We start from the raw sequence: 21461 nt of genomic DNA on the forward strand, positions 1-21461 counted from the left end.
TTTAGCTCAGCAGCATAAGCACCGGCCTTGCAAGCAGGCAGTCATGAGTTCGATCCCCGGTACCGATAAAAAAGAAAAAGACAAAAAAAAAAAAAAAAGAATTTTATTTTTTATGTTCCGCAAAATCTTACATGAGAGTGAGCAGGGACTACTGAATACCTCTTTTGCTGCCTCTGTGTATTTTGAAATAAATGGCAATCAGATTTTATAACTGGTTAGGTAAAATAAATGTTGCAATTTGTATCCACATATGCCACTTCATTTTTTTCTACTTTACAGCTTCAGTTTTCTCATCTGGTAAGTTTAATATGAAAGAGACTAGTAGAAATATTCAAGTTCACATCAGAAAGGGAAACTATAGAGGACTTTAGCCTTTTATGCTGAGCTACCATTACTATTAGGAGTGTTATTCTCCTGAAGTGCACTTCAGAAAAAAAACCATCGCCCTGAATCTTACTTTGCAGATGACACCAAAATAGTAAGAATATTTGGCTGCATTCCTATTATTGAATGTAACTATCACATAAAATACACTACCAAAACTGTAAAAACGAGGTTTCTCTTTTGTTATAATTGCAAGACAGGATTAGTACCAAGTTGTCTTGTTAAAAATTAAATATAACTAGGTCATTTGTAGTAATTGTAAAAATCTGATTCTAACCTTAGAAACCTGAAACTCAAACTTGTAAGGTCCTACAGGGAGTCAAAAGTAGTAGCAAATTTCATAAAGCTGATTTATTTAATTCTATCCTTAAAGATAGTTTTGCATTGCTCTTTTGATGACCTTGAATATATTCAAGTTAAACACAATTAACTCCATAAAAAAAAATTTGTCATCTGTTGGCATCCAGTAACAAGTATACTGAATTTAAATAAAGCCTATCTTTACCCTGCTGACATTATGATCTTGGGACTTCTGGCCTCTAGAGCTGTAAGAAAATTTCTGCTGTTTAAGCTACTCTATTTGTGATGTACTTTGTTAAACAGGACCTAGCAAATAACAGATAAACTACTACATGTTTCCTAAATAGTTATCAAAACATTGAAAAGACACATTGTATCAAGGTATTTCTATCAATACACTGAACATTTTTAACTTGCAATATATTGCAAGTTAAGTGTGTAAACAATATTTTGTAATATCTGCATCAACCACCTGATATTTTTAAAACTGTAATTTCTACTGGTGGCAAAATTTTGGGTAATGCTAATTGTACTAGGTTGCAGCCTATGCTTACAACAGAAGTAAATACTAATTTTTGGTAAAGGCTGGTGAAACTGAGTAGTTAACAGTTCCTCTAAGTTGGGCCATGGGTGTAGCTCAGCGGCATAAGCACCTGCCTGGCAAATAAGAGGTGATGAGTTCGATCCCGTATCACCAAAAAAACAAATATAGTTCCTCTAAGTCACATCTCCAATTCTATTCAATGATCTCAGAGGAAATCTTGCTTTAGAATTACTAATCTGAATTTACTAATAAGTATACATAAGTGAATATGTAGATATAAGTGTATCTCATATACCAGTGAGTTGTTTTTTGTTATTCTCAAGAAAGTCTTAAACTTTACATGACAGAAAAGTAATGATTTTTCTCCTTCTAAAAAGTATGCAGGTGATTAATATTTAAGGCCTTTCGAAGGAAAGTATGCAACTGAGTCAGAGAGAGGTAAACAATCTTTAAGAAATTATATATATATATATATATATATATATATATATATATTAGAATTAAAAGTTCTTACCCTTGACTTCTGGGGTCTTCCCACTGTGTAATTCGAGTGTTGTGATTCACAAAATACACTCTGCCATTGCTATCAGTTCTCTTCTCTTTATTACAAACAAACAAAGCAAAGCATTAATATTGGCACAATCTTTTCTTCAAATCTTAAATGAATTGAACTTGCATCTCGTTGCATTGCTGATTTTAGTTTCTACAGCACATCATAAAAAGATTTATATTTGACAAATGAATGCACATAATTATTAAAGTTACAGAAATATTATTATATTCTAGAAGCTAAACTGATATAATTCACAAGGTCCTGGCCATAGGGCCTTTCAACTCACAACAGCAAAGTAATAGCTTTTCACACATGATCTCACTTTATTTTTTTATTTATTTGTGCAGTGCTGGGGATTGAATTCAGTACATCTACATTTGAGACAAGCACTCTAGCATGAACCACACCTTTAGCTCAACCTCAGTTTATCCATAATTGCCCCCATAGGGTATATAGTTTCAGTTTTATCCTGACAATAAAGTTCAAGTTAAGAGACCTCAAAATTGGGGGCTGGGGATTTAGCTCAGCAGCATAAGCGCCTGCCTTGCAAGCAGGCAGTTGTGAGTTCAATCTCCAGTACCGATAAAAAAGAAAAAGACAAAAAAAAAAAAAAGAGAGAGAGAGAGAGAGAGAGAGAGAGAGAGAGAGAGAGAGAGAGAGAAACCTCAGAATTAAGTATCAGAGATAAGATGAAAACTGGAGTCTCTATTCAGGAATTCTTTCCTCTCACATCATTTTATTTCCTTAAAATATAATTGGGGACTGGCCAGGGATTTAGCTCAGACTGAGGGATGGGAGTAAACTTGTTCTCTTTCTTTTAGGGTGATAGGAATCACACTCTAGTCCTGAGTTACATTCCCAGTCTTCATATTTTAAAAAATATTGTTACTTAATATATCCAGTTGCAAAATCCTAGATATCTGCAATAACTTTCAGTCTGGACTAGACAGTAAGGCTCAGTTATTTAATTACTACATGCTGCTTATGTACCCACTTGTCTCTTGCTTTAGGTTTCTCCTTGTTTCTTATTCCCATTGCATAGAATTTTCCCTGGTTTTCTGAGCTTTCTCCATTAAGGTTTAGAAGACATGTGGTTATCATTTTCTCTTTTAATAAGCAAATCAAATAGCTCCCCACTTTCAATTTTAGATCTACTACCTTTAACTTACTGACTTCTCTATTATCAATTGACTCTTTTAAAAGAATTCCTGTATGTGAATTTTCTGATTTGGCCAACATATCTCAAAATGAATAACTGATATATTAAAGATTATGGAATAGATTCAAGCTTTAAAAAAAAAAGCACACTAAGAATCAGCAATGTTTAAACAAAATACCAAAGTTTAATTCCATGTTGAGAAAGTTAACTTTTATATTCTGTGGTTTGAAAAACTGATACTTATTTTTCAAATAACACATATATAAAATAGCCCTTTCTTTAAGCAAGACATTATAGAATGAATCTTAGGCCAAATTATACATTGTCAAACTAGTATTTGGTAATGAAAAAATTTCCAGCAGTAATTCCATTATTTCAAGTAGCAGAGTTATTATGACATGCTAGTGAGTACAGTGAATCTATTCCTAACATCTCAGCTACCTACTATACCAAGCCTAAAATCCAGGTGGAAGTCAGACGTAGTGGTACACACCTGCAATCCAGCACTCAGGAGGCTAAGGCAGGAGGATTTTAAGCTAGTCTGGGCTACAGAGGGATTTCAAGGATAACCTGGACTACACAATAACTTTTCTCAATACAACAGAGTTCATATGTGCATAACGTACAGGAAAATGGAATCCTGTGTCTTGTGACCCACTATTAGTTCTTAAAATATTAACACAGGCTGTGTGAATATTAACACAGGCTTCACTGATCAAAGCATGAAGTACAGAAACATGCCTTCAACTCTAAAGCTACCTCATAAGCAAAGATAGGCACCTACAATGCTATAGTTTCCATCTCTTACATCACAGCGAAGTAAATTCATGTCCTGGGAGTTTATTAAGTTTTTAAACTGTTCACTTATTTGCAGAATTTATAATTGTCTTTCTGGTTTAAAAATATGTACTCAAGGCGGGTATATAGCTCAGTACCACAGCACCGGTGTGGCAAGCATGAGATCATGAGTTCAATTCCTGATACCAAAAAAAAAAAAAAAAAGCACTCAAATTTTTGTAAAAGGTTAGGACCTGTTTTGTTTTTTTTGGTGTTGCTGTTGCTTTTTGTACTTAAGATTAAACCTAGGGCATCCGGCACCTGCGGCACACGTTCTACCACTAAGTTGCACTTCTAAAATAATTTTTATAATATAAAAGCAATAACCTAAGAGCACAGCTGAGCACATATTCATCTTTTATCTGTCATGTCAATTAAGATTTCAGGATTAGAGATTTTACCTTCAGAAACTAACATGATACAAGACAAAGTTAACAGCAAATTTGTTTACCATATATATTCTAAGTATATATTGCAGATGTTAGCATTGCTCAGAAGAGGCTATGAAAAACAAGATTTCAAAGATGGACATATTTGAAACTGAATGCTCATCTACCTAATGAAAGAAAGGGTTATAACTACAGAGTTGATTTCTTACTTTCATGAAAAACCACATGACAAATACTGACATTACTGAACATCAAATATGAACGCACATCTTGCATTTCCTGGCTTTATAAATACAGCAGTGAAACAGAAGCTTCTTGTTACTCTATATATTCTTTCAAACAATATGAAAATGAAAAACTATCTTTAAATTTGATGGATAATCTAATTATACAATCTTATTAAACTATGTTATTAAACTACTTTGTTAAGCATCATCTTTAGCCCCTTTGTGTGTTTGTGATAGAAGTTCTTAACTGTCAACTTTTAAGGTGATAATGTATTCCCTAGTATATACAAGTTGGAGACGGTACAAAGAAGGATTTAAATATATATGCTGTCACAAGAATAATATTGTCATGTCAATCTCAGAATGAAAACACAGATTCAATGTCTTATGAGGATACTAAAGATATAACAGATGGATCTTATCTGATACAGGACCAGTGTCATCCCTGGTTCCACAAGTAAGGCATGTATCCCAAAGACAGGGAGTCATAAGCTAATGCTTACCCTGAGCAGTGGGATGATTGTGAACTCATTTAAGAAGGGGACAGCATTTTAAGTTTAGGTGTGTGAACCCTAAAAATAAGCAAACTGTAAAATAGGGCAAGAAGCTGATAACCTACATATGAAGCTGGGTCTTTAAAAGCACTATTTTAAGAAGTGTCATTGGCTTAAGCAAAAATCAATGATCTGGATGATGAAGATAAGGATCAAGAAAACAATCAAGGGCCCCCCAAAAAGCTTTTCTAGTAAAGGCAACACAGCCCACAATTCAAGCTTTTATGAATGAATGATTTATCCTACAGCTGCCCTAGAGGAGTTTGTTTTTCACCAGCACCTGAAGCAGGACACAGGTTTTCTGCAACAAAATTAAGGAAGTAAGTATATATCCTTCAGGTATGTCTTTCTATTGAATCAACTTCTCTTTCTGTAACATGATATACAACAACGGTACAAATATAAAGTCAAGCAAACCAGCCACATTTAACTTGACAAATCAGGTTCAATACGCCTCTGAAGGGCAAGGCTCCTATACAGCCAGAATATCACCAGGCTTTGATAAAAATAGATTGTACTTTCATGTGTCCTCCCTTTGTTATAAGTGAATAACAAGTATAAGTAAGGCCTAATACATTTTTTACATTTGACTCACAGGAGAGTTTAGAGGATATATAACCTTAATGAAAGAGCAATGGAATTTTTCAAACAAGATTTATACAACCAGTACCATTTATTGCCCAGATTTATGTGATCTTGACATGTTGATCTTTTTCTTCATTTACTCATAGTGTTACAGCAATTTATTTTGACACCAATGCTTCCAAAAAGACCATCTTGAAATATCACTTTTTGAATTAACCAGAATATGACAAATTAGCCAGACATGGTTGTGGACACCTGCAATCCCAGCACACAGAAGGCTGTGTCAGGATCACCATGAATTCAAGGCCAGATTGGGCAACATAGTGAGTTCAAGGTCAACGTCAACTCTATAGCCTCAGAAAAACCCCCCAAAAACCAAAAAACAAACAAAAACCAAAACCAAAATCAACAACAACAAAAGGATAAATACCCAACCCATAATTGGCTTTGCCTTGCTGTTTTTCCTTGTCTATATTCTCCTTAGCTTTTATACAAAACTCTATACGGAATCTGCCAAAAAAAAAAAAAAATATGTGTGTGTGTGTGTATATATATATATATCTCCATACTTCAGTAGTTTGCTATACTAATAAATGTCTGGAAGCTAATGACCACCACTTTGAGCATCTCTTGTAACTGCAGAAGCCAAAGGTATTAATCTCATGCTGTATTAATCTCATGCTGTTTCAATATAGTATACTTTGAATACTGCCATCTTTATTCTGAAATCTTGTCACAGTGCTATGACTATTATATAATATTAACACTATAAAAATTTGGTAGAGTAGTTTCATCTAATAAAAGTTATTAATTGAATATTGATAAAGCTTTAATGATTAAGATATTAAATGTACTCAATATCAGGGCATATTTATATGCTCCTTTATGGCATGCATGAACTCACCACCCTCATACACTTTCCTTCCATCATCCTTTAAAATACTAAGTCAATCATTCATAACTGTACTTTAGAAAAACCCAAGGATGTCACTATACAGTGTTGGATTAGTGATAAAGCTCAGCAGCAGAGTGCTTACCTATGTGCTCAGGCCCTATGTTCAATCTCCAGCACCACAAACAAACAAATGAACAAATAAATAAAACTCAACATATCCTTTTACACAGTTTTTAGCAGCAGTGATATTTTAGGTATAGTTACAGTACAATACCAAAAACAAGAAACTGACATTGGTACACTTCTGTTAACTATACTGTTCAATGTTCACCATTTTTTAAAAAGGTAATTCATATAGATGAATACATAATCCTATACATTTTTAATCTCATGTAGATTCATTTCATCACTACCACAATCAAAATGTGGAACTTCATCATCATGTAAGAATTCTTGTATGTTACTGTTCATATTTGCATTCACTTCCCACCTATTTTGTTCCCTGACCACTACCTAATCTGTTCTTCATTTGTAGTTTTGTCATTTTGAGAATGGGGGGTATATATATATATATATATATATATATATATATATATGTGTGTGTGTGTGTGTATATATATATGTATATATGTAATACTACAATACTATTGTGATTTGGTTATGGTTTGAGTGTTTTCCAAGGATTATAAAACTTGGTCCTCAGTGTGGCAATGTTGGGAGGTTATGGAACTTTTAAGAGCCAGAAGCAAGTGGGAGGTAATTAGTCACTATGGGTATCCTGCCATATGAGTTCCCACATTCACATGTACTCCTACTATTATGATACAGTTTGACATATGTCTTCACCAGAGCCATGCAGAACCCTGCATCATGTCCTTGAACATCTAGTACTATGAGTTAAGTAAATATCTTTTGTTTACAAAGTACTTAGCCTCAGGTATTTGGTTATAAAGGAAACCAGAGTGATACAAGTATAGAACCTTCTGAGGTCAACTTCTTTACTAAGCATAATGCTGTCTGCTGTGTGTGGTGGCATAGACTTGTAGCTATTATCCTTGGCCTAGTTCATTCACTTTTTATTGCTGAGTGATCAATATTTTTAAACTCTGGAAGACTAAAATAATTTAAATTTCCAATTAAACTATATTTTAATACCCTGACTCAGAACATTTGGGGATTTTAATGCAGGTTTGTCACTACAAGTTAAACTAATATATCTATAAACGTCACTCAAACAAAAGTAGATTATGATAAACATTTTTTAAATGACAGAACTTGAAGAAAAATATGCATGTTATTTACCCCATCCAGGTGGCAAAGGACCAAGAGGATCAAATTCTTTATTTTGTGATGCAGCAAACAAATCTTGATTCTACAAAGAACCAGAAAATGGTGAAATAATAAACAGATTATTTCAGAGCAAGCTTAAATTCTAGCATGCCTTCCTTGGCAAGGTACGGCAAACATTGTCTCACACAGTTCATATCTTAGAAAGGTGTCACAGTTATCAACAAACAGTTTTTTCTTTTTGCTACTTTTACTATATCAATAATATAAAAATTAGAAAGACATATCAATCCCCCAAATCATTTACGATACCAAAACCCAAAGTCATCAGATAGATGAGAAATGTGTATGTGCGCAAAAACAGAAGATCATATACAGGACAAGGGACATACAAAGTAATTTGAAGTGTTAGGGAAATAGGAAGAACAAGCTAAAAGAATTTCAGCTAGATGTTGATGAGCCTAGAACTATATGAAAGACTTCTCAGGAAAGTTCTGTTTGGAATTACCATATTGGTGGAGAGAGGGCTTCAGTTAGATAAAAGCAAATCACAGTCAACCTTCAAAAAGACAAAAGTGCTACTGATTCTACAGATTAAACGATTGTGTTTTAGTTTATACAACAAACAAGAAATATTTACTCATATGTATGTAAGACTTGGTTAAGGGGGGTTGGGGAAAAAAAGACTTGGTTAAGTCTTTTCTCCTTTAGTAAGAAAAGACAAATACTAACTGCTTATAAAAAATGCTCTTATCATGGATAAAAATAAAACAGGATAAAAAATTTGATATACTCAAAATTATGATGCAACTGTTATCAATACCTGACACATCTTTTTTTCCTAGGCTTTGTAGAATTAAAAAAATAACAATCAAACATCATTTCAACCTACATATTTTAGGAGCTTCTCTTAAATGTATGGACATTTTCTTAATCTCAGTGTCATTATCGTATCTAGCAAAGAATCAATGGTAATTCTGTATTTATTTAAATATAATCCATGGTTAAAATACCTAGTTACTTATCTGTTAAAACCAGAGTCCACAGACCCAGGTGTGGTGGTGCATTCCTAAAACTCGAGCCACTAGTAAGAGGCTAAATCAGGAAGATTTCAAGATCAAGGCCAACTTGCAAAATTTAGCTATATCTCATCTCAAAAAAATTAAAAAGGTCTGAGGATCCCGCATAGTCCTCAAAGTTCTAAAGGAAAACAACTTTCAACTCAGATTGCTGTATCTTTCAAATTAACAGAGAAATAAGATACTTTCATGACAAAGCACATCTAAGGATATTTATGACCACAAAACCAGCACTCTAGGGGCTGGGGATTTAGCTCAGCGGCATAAGCACCTGCCTTGCAAGCAGGTGGTCGTGAGTTCGATCCCTGGTACCAATAAAAACAAAAAAGAAAAAAGAAAAAAAAAAGTGTAAAAAAAAAAAAAAAGCACTCTGAAATGTTCTGAAGGACATTCTCGAAAGAGATAGTAAGAACTACAGTTCCATGAAATACAACAGAAAGAAAGGAAACACCAAGGAAAGGAAAAAATTAGAGGGAAGGAAAAAAAGGAAGGGAGCTAACAACAGGAAAATAACATGACAAGAATAAGTCAATATATACCAATTTAATCATCAATGTTAATGATCTCAATTCACCAGTCAAAAGACACAGACTGGCAGAATGGATCAAGAAGCAAGATCAAACAATATGCTACAAGAAACACATTTAATTCAAAAAGAAATTCATAGACTAGAGGTCAAAGGATGGAAAACAATACTTAGAAAAAAACAGGGGTAGCTATTTTATTTGCAGACAAAAAGTGTATTTCAAGCCAAGACTGATTAAGAAGGATAAAGAAAGTCACTACATTCTCCTAAAGAGAACAATCCAGAAGGAAGAGATAACAATCATAAATATATATGCAACAAACATCACTGTACCCAACTATATAAAACAATTACTAACGGACATGAAAAATGAAGTAAGTAAGTCCTAACTAATACAATTGTATTGGGAGACCACAATACCCCCAACTGTCACAAAAAGGTCAACTAGACAAAAAATCCGTAATGAAATATTGGAACCAAATCAAATTTTTGAGCAAATAGATTTAGTAGATGTCTATGAAGTGTTCCATCCTACAACATCAGAATACATATTTCTCTGCAGCTATAATGGGACATTCTCCAAAATAGATCATATACTGGCTCATAGAACACGCTTTATGTAAAGGAATTGAAATTATCCCATGCATACTATCAGACCACAGTGCAATGAAATTGGAAATCCATGCCAAAGGAAACCACAAGCAACTCATAAACACATGAAAATTAAATAATACCCTACTAAACAACCAATGAGTCATAGATGAAATTAAAGAAGAAATTAGGAATAAAAAGGGTGAAATCACAACAGAATTACCAAAGCTGAATCAAGAAGATATAAAAATCCTAAATAACCCAGTATCAATAAATGAAATCAAACATGTAATTAAAAACCTATCAACACAGAAAAGCATAGACCCTGAAGGATTCACAGGTGAATTCTACAAGAATCTTATTGAAGACTTATCACTACTACTTCTCAAACTCTTTAAGGAAACTGAAAGGGAAGCAATACTTCCAAATTCATTCCTGCAAGCAAGCAGATTCCAAAACCAGAGAAGGACCCAACTAAAAGAATTATTGGCCAATCTCTTTAATAAACATTAATGCAGAAATCCTCAATAAGTACTGGCAAACACACTGCAGTAAGTCATCAAGAAGATTATATACCATGATCAAGTAGGATTCATCCGGAGGATGTGAAGATGGTTCAACATACAGGAATCCATAAATGTAATACACCATGTACCATATTAACAGAGCCAAGGACAAAAAAATCATATGATCATTGCAATAGATGCAGAAAAATTTTTGACAAAATCCAGTAACTGTTCATGATTTAAAAAAAAAAAAACCTACAGAAAACTGTAATAGATGTCTTTATCTTAATCCGATAAAAAAAAGCCATCTATGACTAACCAATAGCCAACATCATAATGAATAGACAAAAGCTGAAAGCTTTCTTCTAAAATCAGGAACAAAACAAGGATGATCACTGTTTCCACTCTTATTCAACACAGTACTGGAAACATTAGCTGGAGTAATTAAATAAGAGAAAGAAATAAAAAGAATAAAGATGAGAAAGGAACAAGTTAAACTATCATTATTTGCAGATGACATGATAGTCTTAGAACACCCCAAAAACTTCACTAAGAGGACTGCTAGATTTAGTAAGCTAATTCAGTAATGCACCTGGTTACAAAGTCAACATTCAAAAATCAATAGCCTTCTTGTACACAAATAACAAACTCACTGAGAGAAATCAGTGAAACAATACCTTTTACAACAGCATCCAAAAAACTGAAATATCTAGGAATCAATCTAATAAAGGATATAAAAGACTTCTACATTGACAAATACAGTACTCTGAAAAAGGAGATTGAAGAGGATATTAGAAAATGGAGAGATATCCCATGCTCTTGGGTAGGAAGAACTAACACAGTGAAAATGGCCACACTTCCAAAACTGTTACACAGATTCAATGCAATACCAGGGCCCGGGATATAGCTCAGCAATGCAGCATCTATCTGCCTGGCAATCATGAGACCCTGAGTTCGATTCCTGGTACCAAAAAGCAAATAGGAAAAAAAAAAAAGACAACCAAAAATAAAAATTCCAATAGCATATGTCACAGAATTAGAAAAACAATCCTAAAATTCATCAAGAACCAAGAGACCTAGAATAGCAAAGGTAATCCTAAGCAACAAAGACAAGAAAGGGGACATAACAATTCCTGACTTGAAATTATACTATAAAGCTACTGTGGATAAAACAGTGCAGTACTGGGGAGAAAAAAAAAATAGACCTGAAGATGCAATAAAACAGACTGGAAGATGCAGAAACAACTGCAGACATATTAAGCCACCTTATCTTTCTGACAAAGGTGCCAGACACATTCACTAGAAGACAGATAGTCTCTTTGATAAGTTGCTGGAAACACTGGCTCTACACATGCCAAAGGTTAAAACCACCCATATTTTCTGATTTAGCGAAGCTAAAATCAGAATGAATCAAAGATCTGAATATTTAAAACAGAAACATTAAATTTGCTAGAAGACAGAGTAGGTATAACTTGGAAGACATTGGTGTAGGCAAAGACTTTATGAACAAAACCTAGATTGCACAGGATCTAGCCAAAAGAATCAACAACTGTGAAAAGCTTTTGCTTTTCAACAGCCACCAACAGAGTGAAGAAACAATTCACAACATGGGAGAAAATGTTTGCCAACTGTTCCTCAAACAAAGGATTACTATGGAGAACATATAAAGAACTCAAAAAAAAAAAAAAAAATCAGTCCTCCCAGATTTAAAGATCCAATCCAAAAACGGGCATCTGAGATGAACACACACTTCTCAGGTGAAGAAATACAAACAGCAAATAAATGCATGAAAAATGTTCAACCTCATTGTTCATTCAAGAGATGCAAACTAAAACACTGAGATTCCACCTCAACCCAGAAAGAATGGCTAGTATCAAAAATTCAAGCAATAGGTCTCCCAAGAATCTGCCATGCCGGGACTTGGGGGACCAACCAAGAAATCAATGATCCAGCCTTCCTGAGAAGAAGCACAAGCTGTGCAGGTCAGAAAAAGAGAAGACAATGTCTCCCGGGAATTCGCCATGCCGGGACTTGGGAGACCAACCAAGAAATCAATGATCCAGCCTTCCTGCTAAGCACCACAAACCCACTAGCTTATAATCAAGTGTTGTTGCTGGGAATCAACCCCAGTCCCCACCCTCTACCCGATTAGCAACTGGATGAAGGACAGCCTGTACTAAATGCCTGTATTATGTGGTTGATTATGCAGGCCTGGGGCCTCTGGTCTAAGCATCCTTTAGGAAGATGACTGTGTGTGATAAAACATGTAAGGGGGATTTCCTCCTTTCTTGTCTTTGAAGTCCAATACTGTTTGCCCTGTTTTGCTTTGTTCTGATTATTTTGTTTTATTTAATATCTGGCTTTGATTGGTTTGATTTTGCTGATGGAATGGTCAACTACTGTGAAGATAACAAGATAATAGTACGGTAGCTATTGTTTTCCTGGTATTCTGCTCTAAAGTTCTGTACCAATTTTGCTGCACTGTCTTGATTGGCTTTGTTCTGTCTTGCTTTGTTGTATTTTGCTATCTTTAAAATAAAAAAACAAAACAAAGAATTCAAGTAATAACAAATGCTGGATGGGTTGTGGGGATAAAGAAATCCTTCTCCACTGTTGGTGGGAATTTAGACTAGTGCAACCACTGTTAAAATCAGTGTGAAGATTCCTCAAAAAACTAGGATTGGAGGTCCTATTTAACCCAACCAGTCCCTTTCTGAGTATCTTTGCAAAAGAATTAAAAACATCATACCAGTGATGTACGTGCACACATATTTATAGCAATACGCTTTGTAACAGCCAGATCTTGGAAACAACCTGAATGCCCATTGACTAAGGAATGGACTTAAAAAGATGTGGTGTTTTTATACAATGGAGTACTACTTGGCATAAAGAATGATAAACTGAACACTTATAGGTAAATGGATGCACCTTGAGAACATAACCACTAGTGAAATAAATAAGGTACATGTATAAACATCGTTTTGTTTCATTAGTGAGACAAGCTGAAAGAAAAAAACATGTAAATATATACAAAGTACATATTTTTTAAGATAGTGATATTGCTAATTTCTCTGAATTCGCTAAAGAGAAAGATTTGTACTGGTATTGTTCAGACAATTGAATACAGATGTCTTGTGCTCTGGGTGAATAACTTGGGGATGGCAAGGTACAATGTATGTACCATTGCTGTGCTTTGAAATTTTGTAGTAGTAGTAGTAGTTGCTGTTGTTGTTTTCTTTTCCTCCTCCTCCTCCTTTTTATCTTTGAATAAAATGGATTTGGAAAAAAAAGAAGAAATGCTGAATATATCTAAAGAAGACATAGATGGGACTGAGGATTTAGCTCAGTGGTATAAGCACCTGCCTTGCAAGCACACAGTCATGAGTTCAATCCTCCGGTACAGAAAAAAAAAAAAAAAAAAAAAAAAAAGACAGATTTATAGAAGAGAAGCATAAGAAATGGATGAAAACCTTGAATGAACAATACAGGAAAGAACCACAATGCGTGAAACAGACTTAGAGAGCTATCCAGTAAAGTAAAAACTCCATTGAAAGCTGGCAAAACTGATTGGAAGAAACTACAGATAGACTTTCACACCTTAGAGACAGGATTGTACCAAGTGATCATGAAAGGAAAGATCTTTTAAAAATAACAAGGAACTAGGAAATAACAATTCAACAGCTGCAAGATGATGCAAAGAAAAATAATTTAAGAATAGTAGGTGTCCACTCAGGAGGCCGAGGTGGGAGGATTGTTGCGAGTTTGAGACCAGCCCGGGCTAAAAAGTGAGATCAAGGCCAGTCTGAACTGCATAGCAAGGCCCTGTCTCAAAAAGACAAAGAAAAAAAAAAAAGAATAGTAGGTGTCAGCAAAAAAGCAGTGGTCAATAAGCACAAACTTTCCCAGGCAAGGGAAAAGACCTGATATACAATAAGGCATATAAAACTCCAACCAGCCATAACCAAAATAAATCTACATTCAGGCATATAATAATCAAGATCCCAGACATTCAGCATAAGAACAGAATATTAAAGACTGTTAGAGAAAAAAAAAAAAACAGATCATCTATAAAGGAAAATCCTTCAGTATCACAGCAGACTTCTCAACTCAAACCATCAAGTCAAGACCAGCTTGGAGTGAAGTGTTTCAAGTGTTGAAAGAAAATAACTTCTCATCCATACTGATATACCCTGCAAATCTTTCAAAATTAATGGATAAATAATATACTTCCATGATAAAGAACAGCTGAAGAATTTCACGACCACAAAACCAACCCTACAAAGAGTGCTGAAAGATATCCTAGAAAGAAAGATGAGTTCCAGGAATACAAGCAGAGGGGTTTGCTAAGCAGAGCAGGCAACTGAGTAAGAGGGAAAAGTAGGGGACCAACAGCATGAGGATAATATGGCAGACAAGTCAGTGCACGCTGGTCGTAACCATTAATGTAGATAGCCTCAAGTCATCAACAAAAGAATATGGGCAGAGTGGATTGGTAGACAGTATTCACCAATATGCTATACACAACAAACACATTTGACTCAACTGAAAATTAATGTACTGAAAGTGGGAGTGGACAAGACAATGCTCCATGCGTCAGGGACCCCGAAAAAAGCAGGGATAGCTTGCCCATCAACCACAAAATGGATAACAAAGATATAGTATTTTTATACAATAGAAAGCTACTCAGCTATAAAGAAAGGTAATCTTTCGATTTATCGGTACCGGGGATCGAACTCACGACTGCCTGCTTGCAAGGCAGGTGCTTATGCCGCTGAGCTAAATCCCCAGCCCCAAGAAAGGTAATCTTGAGGCTCTTGTAGGTAAATGGATGCAACTTGAGATCATGCTTATGGGTGAAATGGTTTGGACTCACATGGGTGAACACAGTGTTATCTTCCCAGTAGAACAAACTGAAGGAGTCAATAAATGTCCAAAAAAGGGAATGTGGTAACCATTGTTAATTTCCTATGAACATGTTTTGAATTCCTTATCAATTTCATTGTTTGGGTTTTATTCTGTTTTGTTTTGTTTGATTCTATTACGCTGGATGGTATAAGCAATTATTCTGAAGATAACAAGATATACTATTGTAGCTAATGTTGATTTCCTATTATCTTGTTTTGAAGTCCTGTATCACTTTGTTTTATTTTGATTGGTTTTATTCTGTTGTTTTGTTTGATTTTATTATGTCTGAAGGTATGGGCAGTTATTTTGAAGATAAGAGGCATTATGGTAGCAATTGTTGATTTCCTATTATATTGTTTTGAAGTCCTGTATCACCTTCATTGTTTTGTTTTGATTGGTTTTGGTTCATTTTGTTTGGTTTTATTCTCTTTAAAATAAAAAAAAAAAAAACATATAGACATGCTCATTTTGGCAGCATATGCACCTAAATCTGAAAAGGACACAGATGTCATGAAGAGCTTGCTATTGTGGCTTTCTTCACAATGGCCCATCCTATATCCTGCAGGCTGTACTTTCATCTTGCTTTTTCCTCTTTTACTCAGCCCAAGCTCACTCTGCAGAGTCAGTTTCTCCTTCACTCTTCGCTTTTACTCTTTCAAATATATTTGGTCACTATTTTTTCTCCCCTGCTGGCTTTATTCAATTCTTTGTTTGAAATAAGAAGAATCTGGAATTCAATTCCAAATGTCTCCTTTTGGTGAGCAACCAAAACCTAACAATGTTTCTTCAGTGAGCCACTTTTAGAAGGAGCTAGCCAGTAACAGGACTACAGAGAAAAGGCAGCGAAATGCTAACCAAGAAAATGGAAAGTATTGTTTAACTTCAGTGAATTCCAATAGGGATGATACCAACATTGTAATGATGATAGCCGTAGAGAGCATTAGTGTTTTGTTTTGTTTTGTTTCTCCTTTCTTTTTTGTTTTGAATACAGGGTTCCACTGTATAGTTCAGGCTAGCCTTGAACTCATTATGCAGCCCAGGCCTACTTCCAACTCATGGTGATCCTCCTGCCTCAGCCTTCCAAGTGTTGAGACCATAGGTGTGCACTACCACATCTAGTTGCAGCTGGTTTTCTTCTGTTTAAATTCAACACATTGTCAAATTCACCTTGTTTGGCACAGAGAATCAAGTTTCTCATCAAATTATTTACTGCTGGGCATGCTAGCACCCACCTGTAATCCCAGCAGGCAGGGAAGGCCATGGCTCAGGCAGGAGAATCATTGTGAGGCCAGCCTGGCCTACAATGTAAGAGTGTCTCAAAAAAACAAGCCAAAACAAAACAATACCCAAAACGGTCTACTTACTATTTCCCTTACCTCAGAGAAAAGTTCTGTGACACTTTATGATTGAAGAGATTATAAATTTTGTAGCACCAAAGATTGCATAGCAAATAAAGAACTAATAGGGCCAGAGATGTAGCTGAGTGGCACAGCGCCTGCCTGGCAAGCGCAAGGGCCTGAGTTCAATTCCTAGTACAAAAAACAAAAAAGAAAGAACTAATACATTTTGGTGTACTTGTCATTTTTGGTGCACTATTACTCTAAAGGGAAACAGGTAAAATTTAAACCATTTTTCTTGTTTGTTTTTAGTGGTACTGGGGCTTGAACCCAGAGTCCTTGCACCAAACTATACCTCCAGCCCTTTTATACCTTTTTAGTTTGACAGCAAATCTCACTAAGATGGTAATTTTTCCGGATGGGCTCAAATTTGAGATCCTCCTACCTCCACCTTCCAGAGAGATGGGATTACAGGCATGTACTAACATATCAACATTCTAACAATCTGTTTTTATAAAGTATTCCATTCCAAAGATAATACTGATCTGAAGCCAGAATATTTAGCATAATCCTATGAGGAACAAATTTTTTTCCGTGTTTCCAAACATTGAAACATTTATTAGGATAAATTTCAGTTCCATCATCAGTTCTTCACAACCACTTAAAAGTCAAGTTTTCTGAAACTCAAGTGTTCAAATATTCTGATAAATTAAAGACAGCACTTAGAACTGTTTCACTTCTTCTCAACTACTTGGGTCTATTTTTATTCTTTTGCTCATGAATTTTAAATTGTCTAAGCTCCTATTTTTGGTTTATTTTTAAGTCACAAAGGAAAGGGGTTGAACTTCAGGAAATTACAGACAGAATGGATCACATACATAGAATACTCCAGACAAGTCTAAAAATAATATTGCTAATAAAAACACTAATAGCAATAAATGGATTATCATGCTACGTGAGTCTCCGTTTTAGTGCTTTAAATATAAATGCAGGAAATGTTTAAAATCTGAATTAGTTATTATACTCAACAAATCAACAGACTCCTCACCCCATAAATGAATCTCTGGTTAAACTGCTGCATTGCTCCTTGCAGTTGACTACGTTGTAGCTGCCACTGCTCGTAGTTCCGGACAGATTCTAAAGTTGGCCTCTGCCATGTTGTTGTTCTTGTAAAATGGTCAACATAATAAATACGTCCCATATTGTCAACCCGCCGTTCCCAACTGAATCAGAGCAAAAACAAATTAATTCAACAAATACTTGTGAAACAGATATAAGATTTTACCTTAAGAAATTACTTCTCACTTTTTTCCCCTTCTGAATTATCTGAAGTCTTACTACATACTTTTTTCAATTGTAAGTGAACTTATCCTTAAAATGTATTACTTGGATCTTTACAAGGCAAGGCCTATTCACTGAGTCCATTAAAATCATTAAGAAAACGTTGTTTCTTTTCAGTGATCCTTTTACTGCTGTAATCACACAAATTCTATATACACCTTTCCCAAACAACAAAATGTACTTTTGCACAAGGATAAAACTTTTTCTTAAGTAAACAGTAAGTTGATGATTTCTAATGGTTGGCCATTTAAGGTTGTTTCTAATACTCTGGTATTACAAATAAATATTTTTAATATAGCAAACTTACTTTCTTCTTTTGAATTACTTCTCTAGGATAAATTTCCTAAGGAAATTACTAAGGACATATATTATTATGAAGAGATTTCTGTATGAGTTGTAACAACAACAAAAAAGAGTTGTAACTAATTTATACTGTTATCAGGAATGTTAAAAGGTAAAGTTCCTCAATAAATTAGACTTGCAGCCGGGTGTGGTGGTGCATGCTTGTAATGCCAGTAATCAGGAGGCTAAGACAGGAGAATCATTTCCAGTTTGAGAACAGCCTGGGCTACAAAGTAAGTTCAAGCCCAGCCTAAACTCTACAGTGAGACCCTGTCTCAAAACGCCAAAAATAATAATAATAATCAGACTTGCACATGTAAACACCAGTCTCCCTAGTGTAAGAAACTGAAAGAGTAAATAAGATCCAAATGTTATAATAGATATAGTAAAATGAAAAGTAACTGCTGAAAGGGAAATTATACTATTTGATCAACCTTGCATGCCTGTATCTGACAAACTATTTTGAAGATAACATGCAATGTAACAACCACTATTAAATTCCTATCATTGTTTTGAAATCCTGTATCACTATTATTTGTAGTTGTTGTTGTTTTGTTTTTATTGTTGGTTTTTGATTGCTTGCTTCTTGATTTTTCTGTTTTTTTCTTTTTAAAATAAAAGTAAAGTTCCTCACTATACATCTACTAATTTAATAAGCAAAACAGTAACTTTTAAATGTGTATTTCCAAGGTTACATACTTTTCCATGTTTGACACAGACTTCCAAGATTTAAAAAACATCTCTTCATTCAATTATTTTACATAATACAAATGCTAAATGCTTAATGTCATGTATTAATATTTCCCAACTTTCCCAATTATTCTGCAAAGGCTATATTATATACTATTTATATATATTTCTTTTATAATAATAAATTTAACACACATATGATGGAAGCTAAAATTTTTATTCAGTTAAACAATTATTTTAAAGAAACTAATCTTAAAATTTTGTTGCTTTGAATCAAGTAAACAGTTCAGAAAGATAAATTTATAGTTTTTTTTTAAGGTGCTAGGGATTGAACCTAGGGCTTCACACATATAGGCAACCACTCAACCACTGAGCTTCATCCCCAGCCAGGAAAATCTGAATAACAATTAAGGAATCTTTAGGTCACAAATCAGTGAAAATAGAATCATTGATTAGACTCTGAATAAATCCTCTAGCTCTCTTCTTTTTACACTGCACCTACTATAAAACAAACTGGACAAAGGACAGAAAGAAAGAAAATTAGAGATGATAAGGAAGCTGTGTATAGTTATGACTTATATTTCTGAAAAAACAATTTTTAAGAAACATAAATTGAGATACTTGCCCAGGAGGTAGAGGTTCAGGTCGATCCCATGTTGTTCTTTTTTCAACATGATCTACATAATAAACTCGCCCATGCTGGTCAACTCTCTGTTCCCACCTTAAACACAACATTAAAATTATAGAAAGGCATATACTCGAGAAGTTTGATTTTTCCCTTAAAATTATCATATTATACAACTGAAAAAAACAATTTCTCCACTGCATTAAAAAGATATCAACAGAATTGAAATAGGGTTAGATATGTCATCTTCTAAGGCTCACACACAATAGGGGAGATTTCTTTGGTATAGCTGTCTGTCTATTCTAGCAGACAACTTATATTTCTAGAGTCCACCTAAGAAACCAAAGACAGTCTCAGTCTGACCAGGTTATGGTCAGAACTTGAGTGGAACAGAATGGTGCAATTAATCATAGGAAACGTCAACAAAGACATAGGAAACCTCAACAAAGACTAAGCTAACCAAAGGGCAACTGTCTGAAATCTAGAAAAACTGGAATAAAGTCTTTATCAGATGTGTCCCTGCAAAAAACAGGAATAAAGTTTACAGATTGCTCAATGTAAGAATGCTAGTAGGTTTATTCTCTAAGTGAAGAAGACAGGAGGAGTAAAGCATCATAGCTTGGAAGTTTCAATAACTTCTAAAAACATTCAGTTTATTTTTCTGGGGCTGGGGATTTAGCTCAGTGGAATAAGCACCTGCCTTGCAAGCAGGCGGTCGTGAGTTCAATACCCGGTACCAATAAAAAGAAAAAAAAAAAACCTAATCAAGAACATTCAGTTTATTTTCAATCATAACCTTCAAATTTAGTCTCCCACATAAGCTTTCAAAAAGGAAAACAGGGCTGGGGATTTAGCTCAGCAGCATAAGCACCTGCCTTGCGAGTACGGGGTCATGAGTTTGATCTCCAGTACAGATTTAAAAAAAAAAAAAAAAAAAAAAAAAAAAGCCTAACTACCAACATAAATATTACCCTTTGTATAATAGATGAAATTCTCATCATGACAGTTTATTAATTTATCAGTCACTTAAAATGGGAAGAGTACCAACTTCCCCTGTCTAAATTATCTATTATTACTTTCCTATAATGACTATAATAAAGTCTTTTATTAAAAATGTGATTTTTTTTTTCTCTCTCAAAGAAAGAACAATTCAAATTAGGTGATTATATTATTACTTGGTCTAGGGTAACTTTCTATGACTCAGGGTCCTTTAATTTAAAAAAAAATATTTTATTTTGCCCTAGAAATGAGGGACAAAACTTTCAAATTCAAATTTCTTTACATTTCAGAAGTCTCATAATCAATTACAATTGCTTGAAAACAGCTATTGATGAAATGAAGAATTATTTTCCTAAGTAATAAGTATACACAGAAGCCTAAAGAAAAAAAATGTTAACCAAAAATATTTATTTACCCAGGTGGTAGGGGAGCTTGAGTTACAGTATTTAATGGCCTAGGGCCTGAGCCTCCAGATATAGTAAGAGGGATTATTAATCCAGAAGTTGCTCCTTCAGATGTATTTGTATTTGTGTTCGTTGGTGGCAGAGAACCTGTACTAGATCCATCACTTTCAGAAGTGGCAGATGGTGAACCATTGACAGATGCTATAAAAGATCAAGGAAAAAAGGAAGAGAACTTTTTACTTTCTGAAAACTAAAATCAGGAGAGAATTTAATTTTAGCATCATGTTCTATCCAACTGGTTAGAATTTAACTTTAAAAATAAAAATATACATAACAAAATTTAAGATGTGGATATAGTTAAAAATTAAAACAATGAAAAAAATTAAAATAATGACAAATTGC

At 34.4% G+C, this 21461-nt stretch overlaps 1 protein-coding gene across 3 annotated transcripts in view; it reads right to left on the reverse strand.

Annotated features, from left to right (window-relative positions):
* Itch (itchy E3 ubiquitin protein ligase) overlaps positions 1-21461 on the reverse strand; it is a 143132-nt gene that overhangs the window by 53560 nt on the left and 68111 nt on the right. For all 3 annotated transcript variants that reach the window (XM_005002727.3, XM_013150247.2, XM_063248490.1), the window contains 5 exons: positions 21071-21260; positions 19657-19752; positions 17707-17881; positions 7730-7799; positions 1743-1827 (listed from right to left, as the gene is read on the reverse strand). In XM_005002727.3, the coding sequence (XP_005002784.1) occupies positions 1743-1827; positions 7730-7799; positions 17707-17881; positions 19657-19752; positions 21071-21260 (616 nt within the window). The remainder of the gene's footprint in view (positions 1-1742; positions 1828-7729; positions 7800-17706; positions 17882-19656; positions 19753-21070; positions 21261-21461) is intronic.

Source organism: Cavia porcellus, unplaced genomic scaffold (genome assembly GCF_034190915.1).
Source record: "Cavia porcellus strain 051 isolate PalLab524CR breed Dunkin Hartley unplaced genomic scaffold, mCavPor4.1 scaffold_5, whole genome shotgun sequence".
NCBI lineage: Eukaryota > Metazoa > Chordata > Mammalia > Rodentia > Caviidae > Cavia > Cavia porcellus.